The following is a 16031-nucleotide window of genomic DNA, read 5'->3' as shown; positions in this document are numbered from 1 at the left end:
GAGGGAGGAGGCTCTGTGGTGGTGTGAGTGTGGGCCTGGGAAGCAGACTGTCCGGAGATCCCTGCTGGGCCAGGTTGGTCATCCAGATCCAGGGAAGCCGAGCTGCTGTCATCACTGAGGGCCTCTTAGGAGGGGGGTGGTGGGGACTGGATGCTGCTGGGACCTCTTCACCCGTGACATTGGCGGAGTTACCTGTAGGGATGTAAAAGCAGTGTTATTGTTTGTGTGTGTGTGCCATCTTGTGCATGGGTGGGTTGCCCTGTATGGTGGTTGTTGCCCTGGCAGCTTGGCCTTGTGTGAGTTGTTATTTGATGGGCTGGCTGGTTCTCTCTAGGGCGCATGCTGTGGTGATAGGTGTCCATGCAGGTCTGTGAGGGGTGTCCATGCATTGGTGTTGCATGCAGGGCTTGGCATTGGGATGAGTGGGTTTGTGAGGGTGGGGTGTGTGGGAGGTAGTGGGGTGATGGGAGTGAGGGTGAGGGAATGCGATGGCATGCAGGTAAAGGGGGTAAGTAGCAAAGAGTTGTCTTACCAGAGTCCATTCCTCCCGCTACTCCTACCAGGCCCTCAGGATGCAGGATTGCCAGTACTTGCTCCTCCCATGTTGTTAGTAGTGGGGGGGGAGCTGTGGGTCCACTGCCAGTCCTGTGTACAGCAAGCTGGTGCCTTGCTGCAATGGCACGTACCTTCCCCCGTAGGTCGTGCCACCTCTTCCTGATGTCATCCCTCATTCTGGGGTGCTGTCCCACAGCGTTGACCCTGTCCTCGATCCTCTGCCATAGCGCCATCTTCCTAGCAATGGAAATCTGCTGCACCTGTGATCCGAATAGCTGTGGCTCTACCCAGATGATTTCCTCCACCATGACCCTTAGCTCCTCCTCTGCAAATCTGGGGTGTCTTTGCGGTACCATGGGTGTTGTGTGAGTTGTGTAGATGAGGGTGTGTGGGGTGATGGGTTTGGGTGTGTGAGGTGGGGTGCGTGGGTGGTGTATAGGTGTAGGTAGTGTGTGGCTCTGCTTCAGTCTGTGGTTGTGGTTATGTCTCGTGCCAATGGTTTGTATTCGTAAAGGGTTGTGGGTAATGTGGGTGTGTGTTTTATAGTGGGGTGTGTGTGTGTGGGTGTGGTATGTGTATTGGTGTCAGGTGTGTGGCTTTTTAATTGTCCAATGTGGTGATGTTTTGTATATGGGTGTGTATTTTGAGCATGGCGGTATGTCCCGCCAATGGTTTAGCGCCATGGGGATTCATGTGTCATGATATGGTGGGTGTTGTTCTGTTGTCGTAACGGTCTTGGTTTTGGTACCAACAGTTTATCACAGACCTTTGGGCTGTCGAATTTGTTTGTGTGTCTGTATTGTGTCAGAATGATGTGTGTGTGTCATGATACGGTTGTCGGATTTCTGCTGCGGCGGCAGTATATTTTCGGCCGACATCCCGGCGGTAAAAGGCATTTATCGCCAATGTTGTAATGAGAGCCTATATGAGCACACATCGCAATAGCCTAGAGACAACATATATGCTACTGACTTAAAATGTGCAGGGATTGGCCCGTTATATGAAACGATATAAGGTAAATAGATACCTGTGCAGATGCAGAATCCACATTGCGCTGCTGCAGGAGACTCATCTTACGACCCCAGACCTAGTAGGCATGCGCAAGTGCGGTACACTGGTGCTGACCGCATACTCGTGGTACACCAGGGGTGCAGTTATTTGGGTGCCACCAGAAGGTAGAAATGTAATTCTGGAAGGGGTCCTGGATGGTTTCCCTGTATCCGTTGTTTCCCTATATGCCCCCAATGCATATCACGTGCATTTCTTTCACTCCCCCACCCAGCATTGATCCAAAATATAACGGTACCCTGTTACTGGGGGGTAGACTTTAACTGTGTCCTGGATCTTAGCTATGACTGCTCCCGCCCGCAGTTCCAGGAGCATACTCAGTGGCCCTCACTCAACACCTCCAGCGCTGGGCCTCAATTACCCAGACCCGTGGCGCAGCCTAAACCCTCTAATCTGTGAGTATACTTTTTACTATGGATTACATGGCCTTCATACGAGAATTGATGTGGTTTACTGTAGCTTAGAAGCCCTCACAAATGTTACCCGGGCTGAATACTTAGATCGAACCACATCAGACCACTGCCCATTACAAGTACAATTAACCTGGGGTCACGGACGTCTCTGCATACCTACCTTGTGCCTCCCCTCCAATGCTTTATCTGATGCATCTTTTCGAGAAACTTTATTTACTTTAATCACCTTATATGACACTGATAATGAATGCACAGCCTATATTCCTGGTAATGAATGGGGCGCATTTAAAGTGGTACTGCGCAGACATGCAATCAAAGCAATATATGGCTCCCGTACAATCCCTGCTAAGGGAATTACACATGTTGAAAACAGAAATCTGCAGACTTAGTGCCGACTGACCCAACAAGATTTCCCGCCCTGTCACAGGTCAGGATAGCATATATGACCACACTGGAGCGACTGAGAAAACTGGACTTCCACAGAGGACAACAAGGTGGTAGACTTTTAGCCTGGTTGTTACGCTCAAACTCCCCTAGAGTACCCATCACGGCCATCTGAGTCGAGACCGGCACAATATTTAACACCCAAAGGCCATCCGTGAGGCTTTCTGCACCTACACTAAATTATACACAACCCCACTTCCCACAGATGTAACACAAGCCTTCACACTCCTGGAAGCAGTGAACATACCACAACTCCATATATCACAAAGAGAGGCCCTCAAAGCCCTTGTGTCCACAGACGAGATTATGGAAGCCATCAAACAGATGGTACGTGGTAAAACTCCAGGAGCATATGGCTGGCCGGTGGATTTTTATGCAGCTTTTCAGTCCAAACTTTCTCCATGCCTATTAAAGGTCTATGTAGATGCCTTTAACACAGGAATACTCCCATCCTCCCTTCAGGAGGCAGTGCTGATAATACTTCCGAAACCTGACAGGGGTGCATTATTATTGTCGTCTTACCGACCCCTCTCACTACTGAATACTGATTACAAAATTTTAGGAAAGATACTAGCAAACCGTCTGGTCCCTATAGGCCAGTCCCTTGTACACCTAGACCAAAACTAGTTTATACCAGGCAGAAATACATTCCTGAATTTACTTGTTTATTCATGTTGATGGACTGGGCGTGGTGAACTGGTGCCAACCCATGGGTGGCATCGCTGGACATAGAAAAAGCGTTTGACACCCTAGGTTGGGACTATCTAAGAGAATTATTACAAAGATTTGGTTGCAACTCAGGTTTCTTAAGTGCTTAGACCTGCTTTACAACAGGCGTCTAGCACGGGTAAATGCAGGACATACAATCACTGATCTGTTTACTATAGGACATGGCCCCGACAGGGTTGCGCTTTATCCCCGATAATATTTGTGTTAGCAATGGAGTCCCTTGTCTGCGCACACCGACTGGGTGATCCGTGCCAGGAGATGCTGGCACATGATCTCACTGCACGCAGATGATGCCTTAATGTGCCTGCGTAACGTTGCCACCATACTCCCTCTCCTTATGTCATTGCTGGCACGCTTTGGCTTGGCATCTGGCCTAAAGTACATTTGGATAAATCAGTTACTCCCACTGACGGCTCTAATGACCCCCCCACTGAAATGACCTTCCAAGTACCCTGCCCCCCTGGTCATTTGACTCTATTAAGTACTTAGGAGTCACGATATATCGTTCGGATACGGACTTAATAGAGGGCAATAAATGCAAAGCTCCTACCAATGCGAGCTCCTCTGTACTGTTTTGGCTGTAGCTGCCACTTTCACTACTAGGCAGGGTGGCTATCTCAAAAATGTTAATCCTTCCCAGACTTGTATGCTTCTTTTCTGCATCTGTTGCAATTACCCGCTAGGATGTTCGCAGATATGCGATCAGTCTTATCAGCACTCATATGGGGCAAGGGCAGGCATTGAGTGGCGCTTGCTGACCTATATGCCCCCTTAGATCGGGGGATGGGTGCCCTTAGTTACAAATACTACTATGCAGCAGTGGCTGCTGGGTTCATATCCCATGGCACTAGTTAGGGGCACTGGTTAGGGAGGACCGCGCACTTATATGCATAGCTAGGATGTGTTGTGCTGCATACCTGACAAAAAAAAACTACTTGTATACTGCATGCGCCTGAGTTGTCTTTGTGGGCATTATCTGGATGCCAAGGGTTACAAATGTGACCGGATGTGGCTGGCCTGTTGGAATGGGGTGACTTGTTTACAGATAAGACACTCAATACATTTGAATCCCTGATGGTCGATTATGGTATCCCACAGCAGTCATCCCTCACATATGCCACCTTCACCCGCTAACTGTGCGTAACATGGCAGAAAACACACGATGAACCTGAGACTGCCCAACTGATACAGGCTTTGTTCACATTTGGGAGCGCCTGCAAGGCTGTCACCCACCTCTTCAACTCCATACGCATGGTTAATTAAATCCCTGTAGGGCAGAGGTCTTCAAACTGGGGGGCAGGCCCCCCTAAGGGGGCCTCAAGTGATCCCAGGGGGCGCAACAAACTCTGTCCAAAAGAAATATTATACAGATAACATGACTTTGTTTTAAGCAGAAGCATGTTAGTGCAGTTTTAAAAAGGTAACAGTACTTAACTGCAATCTTTAAATAGGTGTAGACATATTTAAACATTGCCATCTTTCTAAAATAATAGTGACAAATTCTGAGCAAAGATTTTTATTTTTCAACTGGAGGGGCGCGGCATTAAAAAGTTTGAAGACCACTGCTGTAGGGGCTCTTTATACGTACTGGGACACCGCTCTCACTGTCGCGCTCACAGATCAACAATGGACCCAGTGCCTTGAGGCACCAAAATTGATCTCCATGAACGCTGGATTGAAGTACACACAGTTCAGTTACTTGCATCACACATATCTTTCACCAGAACAACTATCGCAAATGTACCCAGACGCCTCTGCTGCTCGCCCGTGCTGTCACATGAGCCCAGCAGATTTTATATATTTATGGTGTGGCACTGCCCCAAATTACCCCCTACTGGGACAAGGTCGTTGCGGTGACCTCGGATGTCACAGGTGTCACCTTGAGGAGAGAAGGCAGTCATGCCTTCTGGTAATTACCTCTTGCTCGTCCGCGTGTAAGCCGATCAATACATTTGTAGATAACGCTTACGTGCGCGAAAAAAAGATGCCTAGCCATGTGCTGGAAGTCCTCTATGCCACCTCCTATTCGGTTATGGCTCTCCGACCTGCGCACGACTATTCCAGCAGAACAACATGCACAGCTCGCGGGCATACCAGGTAGAACGGTGTCACAGTGTCCACTACACCTCCGGACTGGCACACGTATCTAAAGAAGGTGGAGGCCAAATCGGTCACCTGTCCACCAGAGATTATTGTTACACAAACCCGACATCTGACGTGGCCTCCGCACTACTAGACGTGTCCTCTTAATGCTCACAACCAACTGGATACATCAGGGCACACTCCTGGCGTCTCCCCCTGGCCACCTTCCCCCCAGTCCCCCCCCCCCCCCCCCAAAAAAAACAATCATACCTTTAAGCACATCCATCCCATCCCAGTACACACACCCTCATAACAAATATACTGTGACTCCGTGCTAGTGTTGGTATTATTACCTATAAATCTTGATAATTACTTCAGTGGTTGTATCCATGATCTCATGTATATACAGCAGTCAATTCCAAATGCATTATGTTGGTGTTACATGCTCCTCGATATACAGTTGCCTTCTAATTAACACGAGGTGTAACACACTATAACCTGTACCACAGATACTGTACTACGTGAGATAAGTGCTGTCAGTGTTGTCTGTCTTGTTTTTTTCTCTGTTTGTTAAAACAATAAAAAGAAACATGATAAAACAAGCTTTTGCAATGCAATGGGTCTCGCGTTTACTCAAGTCAGAGATATTAGCGTTGTAAATTCCTAACTGGACTTTTCTTGCCACATAAATTGCAAATGAAAAGTAAAACAGTTGACATAAGGAAGGCAATTCAAAGCGCCACGGCCGCCATGAGCGCAAAGGAGAGACACAACAAGAAAAAGAAGTTCACTTGCAGTCAAAAGTATCGGCAAACATGCAATTATGCATGTAACAGGGTCAGTGGCCAAGGCAGTAACAAAACCGCCCCAAGGAGGGACAAGCGTAAAGCATTTACCAATGATGATAAAGGATTTTTGAAAGGCAATCCCATGAACGAGTGATGGGCGTGCGGTGGGCAAGGTTAAAAGCCCACAGATAGATTACAACACTTCAGAGCGCTTGCGCGCTCGACCTAAAAAAAGATCGTCAGGAGCAAACATGGCAGCACAGTCGCAGGCCATCCCCCTCAAATCGCAGAGTAATACAGTGCAATTTCTGCACAGGACATCCTACAGCCCCTATCAGGTGTGGAGGATGGGCAGCAGCAGTAGCCCTACTTTCACCTGCTACAAACGCCCCCGCCCCAGGTACATTTTACAATGTGATCTGAGATTGTCCATGTATACCTTAGCCAGAATCGCACATAAGCCACGTAACCTTGAACCAAAATTTGTCGCTCTGGCCATAAGGGAGCCTGGTCCTCTTCTAGGGCGCAAAGATCACATGCGGGCTAGGATTCTTGATAGACAAGCATGATATTGCACACCACTGATGTCAGGCTGAACCTCCCTCTGCAGATGAATGGCAGAGCGGCATGACCTATTTTGCGCCCACACAACAGGCAGTTTATATTAGAGACTCTGCAAAAAGAAATAAAAGAAGATCTGGAGTACATGGACTTCTCGTCATGGTTTGACATCATTTTACCTGTGGCCCTTTGGTTCTCCTGTACACTTTATTTGTATATCAACACAATTCATGAGATATGTAATTGCAAGGCGGGTCCCTTTCCCTCGGTTTAACTTTACTTAAGTTTTTGTAATGTATTGCTATTAAAACCAATAACAAGTAATATGAAAAATGCAAACGAGTTGCGCTGTATGTAATAATACAAGTGTAAGAGAATATGAAGGTTGAGAATTTTGGGTACAGAATGTGTAAGCATTTTAGGAAAAAATAATACATCAACTACCGTCCATGTCTGATTGAAAATTACATTACTCGGGGGCTTATGAAACAGAGAGGCATCACATTTTTTCCAGTTTCCGGTAGGTTTAGGACAGGAACAGTAATATTATTTGCGAAGGATGGGAGATGACTTCAAATGTAACCGTAAAATGATTTTGGTAGTCTGTACTGAAAAGGGGAACCAGAAAACGACCATCTTAATGTGAGGGTTTTTGAGACTGAAGTTTAAGTCTGTCTATATTGAGAGTGGAGTAGAAGATTTCAGACAGATGTGAAGGGTTTTCAAGCTACAAATAAGTCCTGAAGCACAATAATATTGTCTTGATTGATGGTTAATTTGCAAAGGAAGACTTGTAAATCATGGAGCTTGGATTTAGCAAAGTTTAGTTGGTATGGGGGTATAGTCAATGGAGAATGGAAATAACAAAGTTTAGTTGGTATGGGGGTATAGTCAATGGAGAATGGAAATAACAAACTTTAGTTGGTGGTATGGCAGAATTTGTTGCACAGGCTTATGGTTCCAGTGTAATGCACTTGCCAGGCCTTCCTGAAGTAGAGAGTCTAGGTATGAGGAGGGCAGGATTTGAAGGTCAGAATGGTGGGTAAGGGCAACCCGTGCCTTCCATATGATCTATTGGTTATTGTGATTTTACAATTTTCTAGTATGCAGATAGTTTATTAGTGTTAGATTTTGTGACAGATGGTGAGGAAAGTAAATGGGACACAGTCATCTAAGAATGAGAGCGGACAGGGGCGGCGGTTGCCAATAAATGTTGCTGCTCATACAAGTAAGTAAGGAAAAACCAGCTCACCGCATAAGAAAGAGGCAGCATTTCATGCGATGACTAGGTCCTACAAGCACAGACAGGCTTGCCTTTGGCACACCGGAGGCACTCCCAAGTATCCGATGGCCTTATATGTGTTGAGGGCCTTCTGCACATGCTTAATACATCGTTTAGCTCCCTTTAATGATATTCTTGTGATATATTAGAGGAATTGCAGAGAAGTGAGTCATTACTGGTTTTAACATGAGCAGCATTTCATTTTAGAGCCTAAAGTGTGACACCTTTAAAAATACTAAGCATATTGCTCCAAACCCAAGGAAGAAATACAATTATGGATCCCTCAGAGGGTTGCAGTATGTAATAAAAGTTTCTTTGGAGACAACTACTAAGGATCTGCTTTTTTGTTAATTTGTGCATTGTTACTTAATTTGTTGATGTTAGACTTAAATGTGTGCTAATGTGATTACGGCTGGTATATCATTCATACAACTATGAATAAATCTAATTTAAAATCAGTTTCTGTGCCACAGAGTCATTAGATTCTTGGGTTAAGATTAATTGCTGTTAACACAGTGATTGCATTACAGATATCTTGGTGTCTATGTAATTCAGTTCAGTTCACATTTGATCACATGTATCTTATGGCCCGATTTAGAGTTTGATGGGGAGAGGGTATTTAGTCACAAAAGTGGTGGTGAATACTTTACCCCAAATCAACTGTCCTCCCACCCTATTTAGTCAGAAGAATTGGCAACTTTCTGTGAACAAAACCCCGTTAGTTCTGTTGACAGAAAGCGCTCTTACGCAGCACAACTGAGTAGGAGCCGTCTGTCGAAGGGCATAGCACCACTCACCTTATTTAGGGTAAACAGTGTGAAGTTGTTTTTGCTCTCTGTTACCTGGCAGTATATGATGGAGGTGAGAGAATGAAAAAAACACACATAGTGACACCCATGCTGAGGAGAAAAAACTCCCTGGATGTGGCGGTGAATAGTTTTTTATTTTCAATAGCAAACTCCCACTTTTTGAAAAAGTGCACAAACGTTTGGTGAATGACTGTCAGAGCCAAAATAGCTGTCCACCAAACCTTTAGTACCTTGATAGTAACTGCATAGCTGACAGTGACCTCTAAATTGATGAATCGTAGTGCGTCTGCCAAACATTGGATCAGGCCCTTAGTTTATGTGTTAATTAAAGCTCTGTGATCAATGGATTGGAAGATATTTTTGTTTTTGGCATATCCATGCTCTGCTAATTAGATCACTTGTATTTTTGTATGAGTTTTAAACTGTGCCTTTAGCACCTTTGGACCTGTTACACAAATATACATGGAAACATTCAAGGAGTTCTTTTGTTTGTACTCTCAGACCTGAACTCTTCGTTCCTCTTCAGCCTTTTTCATTGGAAATCCCAGAAAAGTGGGCATGCCTTTTCGTCGCTGTTGCCAGACTGTGGAATTTTCTTCCTTTTTATCTCTGATCGATGCCCGATAACATTTTTCATTCAAAGCTTCTAAAAACGTAGCTATTTGTTCAAGAAAATCTTAACCTCTGGCTGCAGCTCTCTCTCCTTTAGCACCAGAAAACTATAATTGGTTTTGCTGTGCTCCTCAAATAACGGAGATAAATAAATGTCCTAGAAGCTTTCTTATTCATCTCAATACATGCTGTGGATATCACCATTTAATGATAGATGTATTTATGTCAGTGTCAATTCATGCTGTAATCATTGTATTACACATCCAGGTTTATGTTTAATCCGTGTTGTCAGCAGAGTCATGTTTACCAGTTTTCCCTATGTTTCTTGCTATGTGTTTGGTCATTGGATTACATTTATCTAGGTTTACATTATAATTTGTGTTGTGAACATTGTTAGTGGACGACTAACAATGTGCTCTGGATCTCGTTACAAGGTTGCAGATGTTTTTGTTCATATATGAATAAAATACTGTGGTCACTAGATTATGTTTATACTATTTCTATGCTAATGCGCTGTGACTGTCACAGTTGCGTTCCTGGCTTTTGTTACTTCATTTCCATATATGAAAACAAATAGATTTTTTTTGTAATGCTAATATATGCATTTTGTGGCTTATAAAATGCTAATGCTTATATTTTTTCTTGACCCATAAGTGAATGAAATCCAGAATATAAGCAGTGGTCAGAGGAATATCATGGACACCAAGAATTGCTATTCAGTTTTTGAGACACTAACCACCTGAAAAGTATGAAACAATTTTGTGGAGTCTTTATTCCACGAAAGAAGCTCTACAATTGTTACTGATGTGCGCTCCTTGTGCAAAAAGGACAGAATTGGTAGCAGATACCAATGGAATGCTGTGTGTCTGATAAATGTGACATAGTACCAAAGGAGTATCTCATGAATATGACTGCATATTACGATTCCAGGGAACTCTACTCAATCAAGTGACCTACAAAGGAGGAAGGCCACACAAATGTATAGAATGTAATACATCTTTCCAGGCTAAAGTAATTAGGATAACAACTTTGTACTTCTAATACTAGTGCTAAGAATTTAGAATGTAGAGAGGTTATGTTTCATTTATATCTGTAAATAAAATGTACCTAACTTGAAAGTACTAACCTGGACAGACACAAGAGAAGCGACATACATTTACTCAGTGTCTCTAGGATTTGTTTACAAGGATGTCATTATTTAAACACAACGTGTGCAAAATGGTGAGGCACACAAATCCTCTAAATGTGACAGAGATTTCTACATAAATACCCATCTGGAAAAAAAATCAAGGAGATCTCAACATATGAAGACAAGATAAATCTACAATGTTTACCAAGACTTCTATTAGAAAAAGCCATTTGACTGTTGTCAGACAAAACCCCCCTGAAGAAACAACATTTCAATGTCACAAATGTAAAGGTTTTATCACAAAGGGCTCTCTCATTGGACAAAAGTCAGGCTACACTGAACCAAGACCATATAAATGCAAGGAGTGTGACCAGACGTTCATTCCAAAGGCACAGCTGATGATAGATCCACAAACTCGTATTGGTGAGAAACAATGTAAAAGTTCTAAATGCAACAAAGCTTTCAATCAAAAGGGCGAACTAGTACTACATCACAGAAATCACACTGGTGAGAAACCTTATAAATGTTCTGAATGTGACAAAACTTTCAAGGAAAAGAGTAATTTATCATCACATGAGAGAATTCACACTGAAGAACAAACATATAGATGTTCTGAATGTAATAAGGCTTTCCGTCAAAAAGCAAATCTGATAAGACATCAGAGATCACGCAAGAAACCATGTAAATGTTCTGAGTGTGACAAGGTTTTCATCACAAAGGGTCAGCGAATATTGCATCAAAGAAATCACAACAGGGAGAAACCACATAAATGTTCTGAATTTGAGAAGACTTTTAGTACAAAGCCACTGCTGATAATTCATCAGAGAGTTCACACTGGGACAAAACCTTATGGATGTTCTGAATGTGAGAAGGTTTTCATTACAAAAGGACAATTTAGGAGACATCACATGTCTCACAGAGGTAAGCCTCCACACAAATGTTCTGAGTGTGGCAAGGGTTTTAAAACCAGACTTCATCTAATGCAACATCAGAGAGATCACACTAAAGAGAAACCATATAAATGCTCTGAATGTCACAAGGCTTTCATGGTGAAGCCTGAACTATTACTACATCAGAGGTATCACACTGGAGAGAAACCCTACAAATGTTCTAAATGTGACAAGTCATTCGTTATTAAGCAAAAGCTGACAATACATCAGAGAACTCACCCTGGAGCGAAACCTTATAAATGTTGTGAATGTGATAAGGCTTTCAGGCGAAATCATCATCTGCACGCACATCAGAGAATCCACACTGGGGAGACACCGTATAAATGTACTGAATGTGAGAAAGCTTTCAATCAAAAGAGTAGTCTTTCAGTTCATCAGAAAATCCACACTGGGGAGAAACCATATAAATGTTCTGAATGTGAGAAGGCTTTCAGTACAAAGGCACAGCTGATAATACATCAGAGAGTTCACACTGGGACAAAACCTTATGGATGTTCTGAATGTGTAAAGGCTTTTACTACAAAAGGACAGTTAAGGATACATCACATGTCTCACAGCGGTGAGACTCCATACAAATGTTCTGAGTGTGGCAAGGGTTTCAAAACTAAACTTCATCTAATGCGACATCAGAATGATCACACTGGTGAGAAACCATATAAATGCTCTGAATGTGACAAGGCTTTCAAACAAAAGGGTGATTTATCATCACATGAGAGAATTCACACTGGGGAGAAGCTACATAGATGTTCTGAATGTAATAAGGCTTTCTGTGTAAAAACACATCTGATAAGGCATCAGAGAACACACACTGGCGAGAAACCACATAAATGTTCTGAGTGTGACAAGTGTTTCATCACAAAGGGCCAGCTGATAATGCATCAAAGAATTCATACCGGCGAGAAACCATATAAATGTTCTGAATGTCAAAAACATTTTAACAGAACAGGTGACCTATCCCTACATCAGAGAACTCACACCGGTGAGAAACCTTATAAATGTTCTGAATGTGAGAAGGCTTTCAGTACAAAGTCATCGCTCATAATACATCAAAGAATTCACACAAGGACAAAACCTTACGGATGTTCTGAATGTGAGAAGGCTTTCATTACAAAAGCACAGTTAAGGATACATCACATGTCCCATAGCGGTGAGACTCCGTACAAATGTTCTGAGTGTGGCAAGGGTTTCAAAACCAAACATTATCTAATGCGACATCAGAAGGATCACACTGGAGAGAAACCATATACATGCTCTGAATGTGACAAGGCTTTCAGCCTGAAGGCTGAACTGTTAGTACATCAGAGATATCACACTGGAGAAAAACCCTACAGATGTTCTGTATGTGACAAGTCATACGTTGTAAAGCAAAGGCTGACAATACATCAGAGAACTCACACTGGAGAGAAACCTTTTAAATGTTCTGAATGTGATAAGACTTTCACGCGAAATGATCATCTGTGCGTACATCAGAGAATCCACACAGGGGAGACACCATATAAATGTACTGAATGTGACAAGACTTTCAAGCAAAAGTGTAGTCTTTTAGTTCATCAGAAAATCCACACAGGGGAGAAACCATATAAATGTTCTGAATGTGACAAGGCTTTCATTACAAAGAGAACGCTGATGATACATCAGAGGATTCACACCGGTGAGAAACCATATAAATGCCCTGAATGTTATAAAGCTTTCAGCCAAAAAGGTAACCTGTTGTATCATCTGAGAAGCCACTCATCTTTACTACATGAGTAGATCCAGTGAAAAATGAGATAATTTACAGAGAAATCCTGTACATTTACTTAATGTGACAACGCTTTCAAGGAAAAGGATCATCTATCCCTCCATCTGAGAAGCGATCCAGGAAATAAATAATTTTAATGTACTAAGGGTGTGATTATGAGTTGAGGCATTTATCGCCCCTGATACATAACAATACTACGTGGTATGTTATTTTTCAGGTGCAATAAGCAACACCTATTAAGAGTTTATGGAGAATACCATGCAAAGTTTGGTTTTTAATGCACCACAACACCAAAATCTGCATGATCTGGTAAACACTGTGTTTTCCCCTGTTAACTTTCACGGGGTTTGACCTGCCGACTTTTAACAAAGGTTGAGTTATTTAACACATCCGGTAAATATCGGATGTGTTAAATACCTTCAAACTCGTAATTCCGAACCATGCATAAACAGGGGTTAACGCATGGGTCAGAAAATTACAAGCAACTGGTACACACTCTTTAAGTGTAAAAAGTCTTTATCTACATAAGGTGATCATATGACAGTCACCATTGAATGAAATCATGTAAATATTCTGAAGGCGGCAAAATATTCATAATAGAGATATCACTAATAATACATGAGAACTCACACTAGTGTGAAACCGAATGCATGTTCTTAATGTGACAAGACATTTAAGTAAAAAAGTCCTCTCTCATGGCATTGAAAGTCCACACCAGGGTAATAAGTAGATCTTCTAATTATTTTGCATTTTAACAATAATTCAATTGAAAAATTATACCTGATACTGAGAGGATGGAGAGTCAAGTATTAAGGAATCTTGCATGGCTACAGTAAACCATCCTTCGACTAGAGGTACTTGCAACTGCAGCGACCTAAGTGTTCAGGATACTTTACGGCATGGGGAGATGAGAGTAAATGCTGATTTAATCATTAAATGTGGCCATTCAATGTACATTTCAAAACTGTTATAGAAAACGCCCAGTACACAAAGATAAATCATGAATATACACAGAATAACTGAATAACTCTTTAAGCAACAAAGTAAAGAGAAGGAAACTAGACAATTTGGCGGAACTTAACATGTAGTGAAAAGTACAAGGTACTACAGAAACATGCTAATTTAAATCGAGGCACACACGGTTATATGTGGTTATGAAAAAACAAAATGAAACCCAGAAATGATAGATTACTCGTAACATACCAGGTTAGTTGACATTCTATTACATGGTTTAACAAATGTGTACAGAAAATCTGAACAAATAGAAAGATGCAGAATCTGCAATACAGGAACGATACAGCAGACAGTAGCCACTTTATCAGATTTCAGTATCGTCCCATATACAAGATTACGGTATGGCAGAAACACTGGGACCACGACCCAGAGAAAATTATGAAATTACAATTATACCTAAACTGCTTTTTCACCACCACATTCTGCAGGTGAGTGAAATCAAATATATAACATAAAATGCATCTCTGTACCTTAAGAATGCTTGAAACTGAGCTTTTCACTTCAAGGTGCTACATATATATTTGTGAACGTGAATCAATTTTGGAGAAGTTGTTGGATTAACAGAAACCTTTCATTGGATCTGAAAACCAGTAAATACACTGAAGTGATTGTTTGCTTTGCAGGTCCTCGTTTGCATGGCCACTTCAGGGTCTGAGGCACACAGCGAGGAAAGATATCTGGACAAAGAAATCTGAGACAAAGGGACAGATCTGTTCCTGGAAATGTGTTTAAAATGAGTATTTCTCTCCATTGACCCTTCCTGAGTGTGCTTATTGTTATTTATGCATCACTGCATTTTGACAATTGTTTCTTTCAAGATCTGCCATTTGCACAATTGAAAATAGAGCCGATCTCTCTGGAATATTTGTGAGTCGCTGCCTCTAGATGTGGTTAGTGTAAGAAATCGAAGAGCCCATCTCAAGGAGCGTAATGAGGTGGCAGAAATACTTAAAGCAGCCTCAGATGCGTAAAAAGATCCTTGTCTCAATATATTTTGTACTAAATTACAGAGAAGGAGATAGAGAGATACTGAAAACTACAGAATTGTTGCATTATTATTTACTGGGTAGGACAATCTTGGTAATATCACGATTGGATGTAACCAAGGAGGTGAAGGAACATTGTGTTCTTCTGCTGTATAAATATATATGCATTGCAGTTGCCCCTTATGAGAGCGTGGACACCAATAATTCGGCAAAATAATAAAATGTTATTTTATACAACAAAGTTGGTGAAATTTTTGTATTGAACACACATTGAGACACTTCATAGGCAATGAACATTCAAAGAAGATTAACGTATAATTACATTTAGGCACTCCTGCTTACTGACCTCCTTTGGCGTATTTTCTGCAGTGGTTATAAGAAGGATGAATCATTCCTCAAACAGTGGCTAATCTGGTCACGTCATTATTGAACAGAACTGAGGACCATTTGTTTTTAAATAATTTTAGATGTATTTATACTTGAATGTCCTCCAATTTGCCTAGTGACAGAACCAACCATAAATGTAGGATTTTCTCAAAGTTTCCATACACCATTGTAAGCCTCCATTTTTGAGTGAAGCTAATCATGTATAGCCTCCTTTCTTCTGGTGAGTTCACTGACATCCGTGCGTTTCAGCTGCCAGTGATTGCCTGATGTGCTCTTAGCCCTCTAGCTTTCACCCCTCACTGGCCCCTGTAGCCCCACCACACTCACCACACAGTTCTGCACATCTCAACAGGCAAATGTCTCATGCAGGGGACACAAACAGCTCCCCTGCTCTTTGCGTAGCTGGGTCCAGCTGAGGATCTCAAGAAGTCTGCAAATGGGTCCACTGCTCCAGATCACACCGCACAAACCAAAGGAAGGG

General features: G+C 42.3%; 1 protein-coding gene across 2 annotated transcripts in view; it reads left to right on the top strand.

Moving 5' to 3' along the window:
- Positions 1-15398, top strand: part of LOC138248896 (zinc finger protein 850-like) — a 44111-nt gene extending 28713 nt beyond the window's left edge. For both annotated transcript variants that reach the window (XM_069202872.1, XM_069202873.1), the window contains one exon: positions 9998-15398. In XM_069202872.1, coding sequence (XP_069058973.1) covers positions 10670-13174 — 2505 coding nt within the window. In that variant the 5' untranslated portion in view covers positions 9998-10669 and the 3' untranslated portion in view covers positions 13175-15398. The remainder of the gene's footprint in view (positions 1-9997) is intronic.
- Positions 15399-16031: the final 633 nt, after the last annotated feature.

The sequence above is a fragment of the Pleurodeles waltl genome, chromosome 8 (assembly GCF_031143425.1).
Source record: "Pleurodeles waltl isolate 20211129_DDA chromosome 8, aPleWal1.hap1.20221129, whole genome shotgun sequence".
Taxonomy (NCBI): Eukaryota; Metazoa; Chordata; class Amphibia; order Caudata; family Salamandridae; genus Pleurodeles; species Pleurodeles waltl.
The sequence above is the reverse complement of the archived record's forward strand: the minus strand, read 5'-3'. Positions and strand labels throughout refer to the sequence as shown.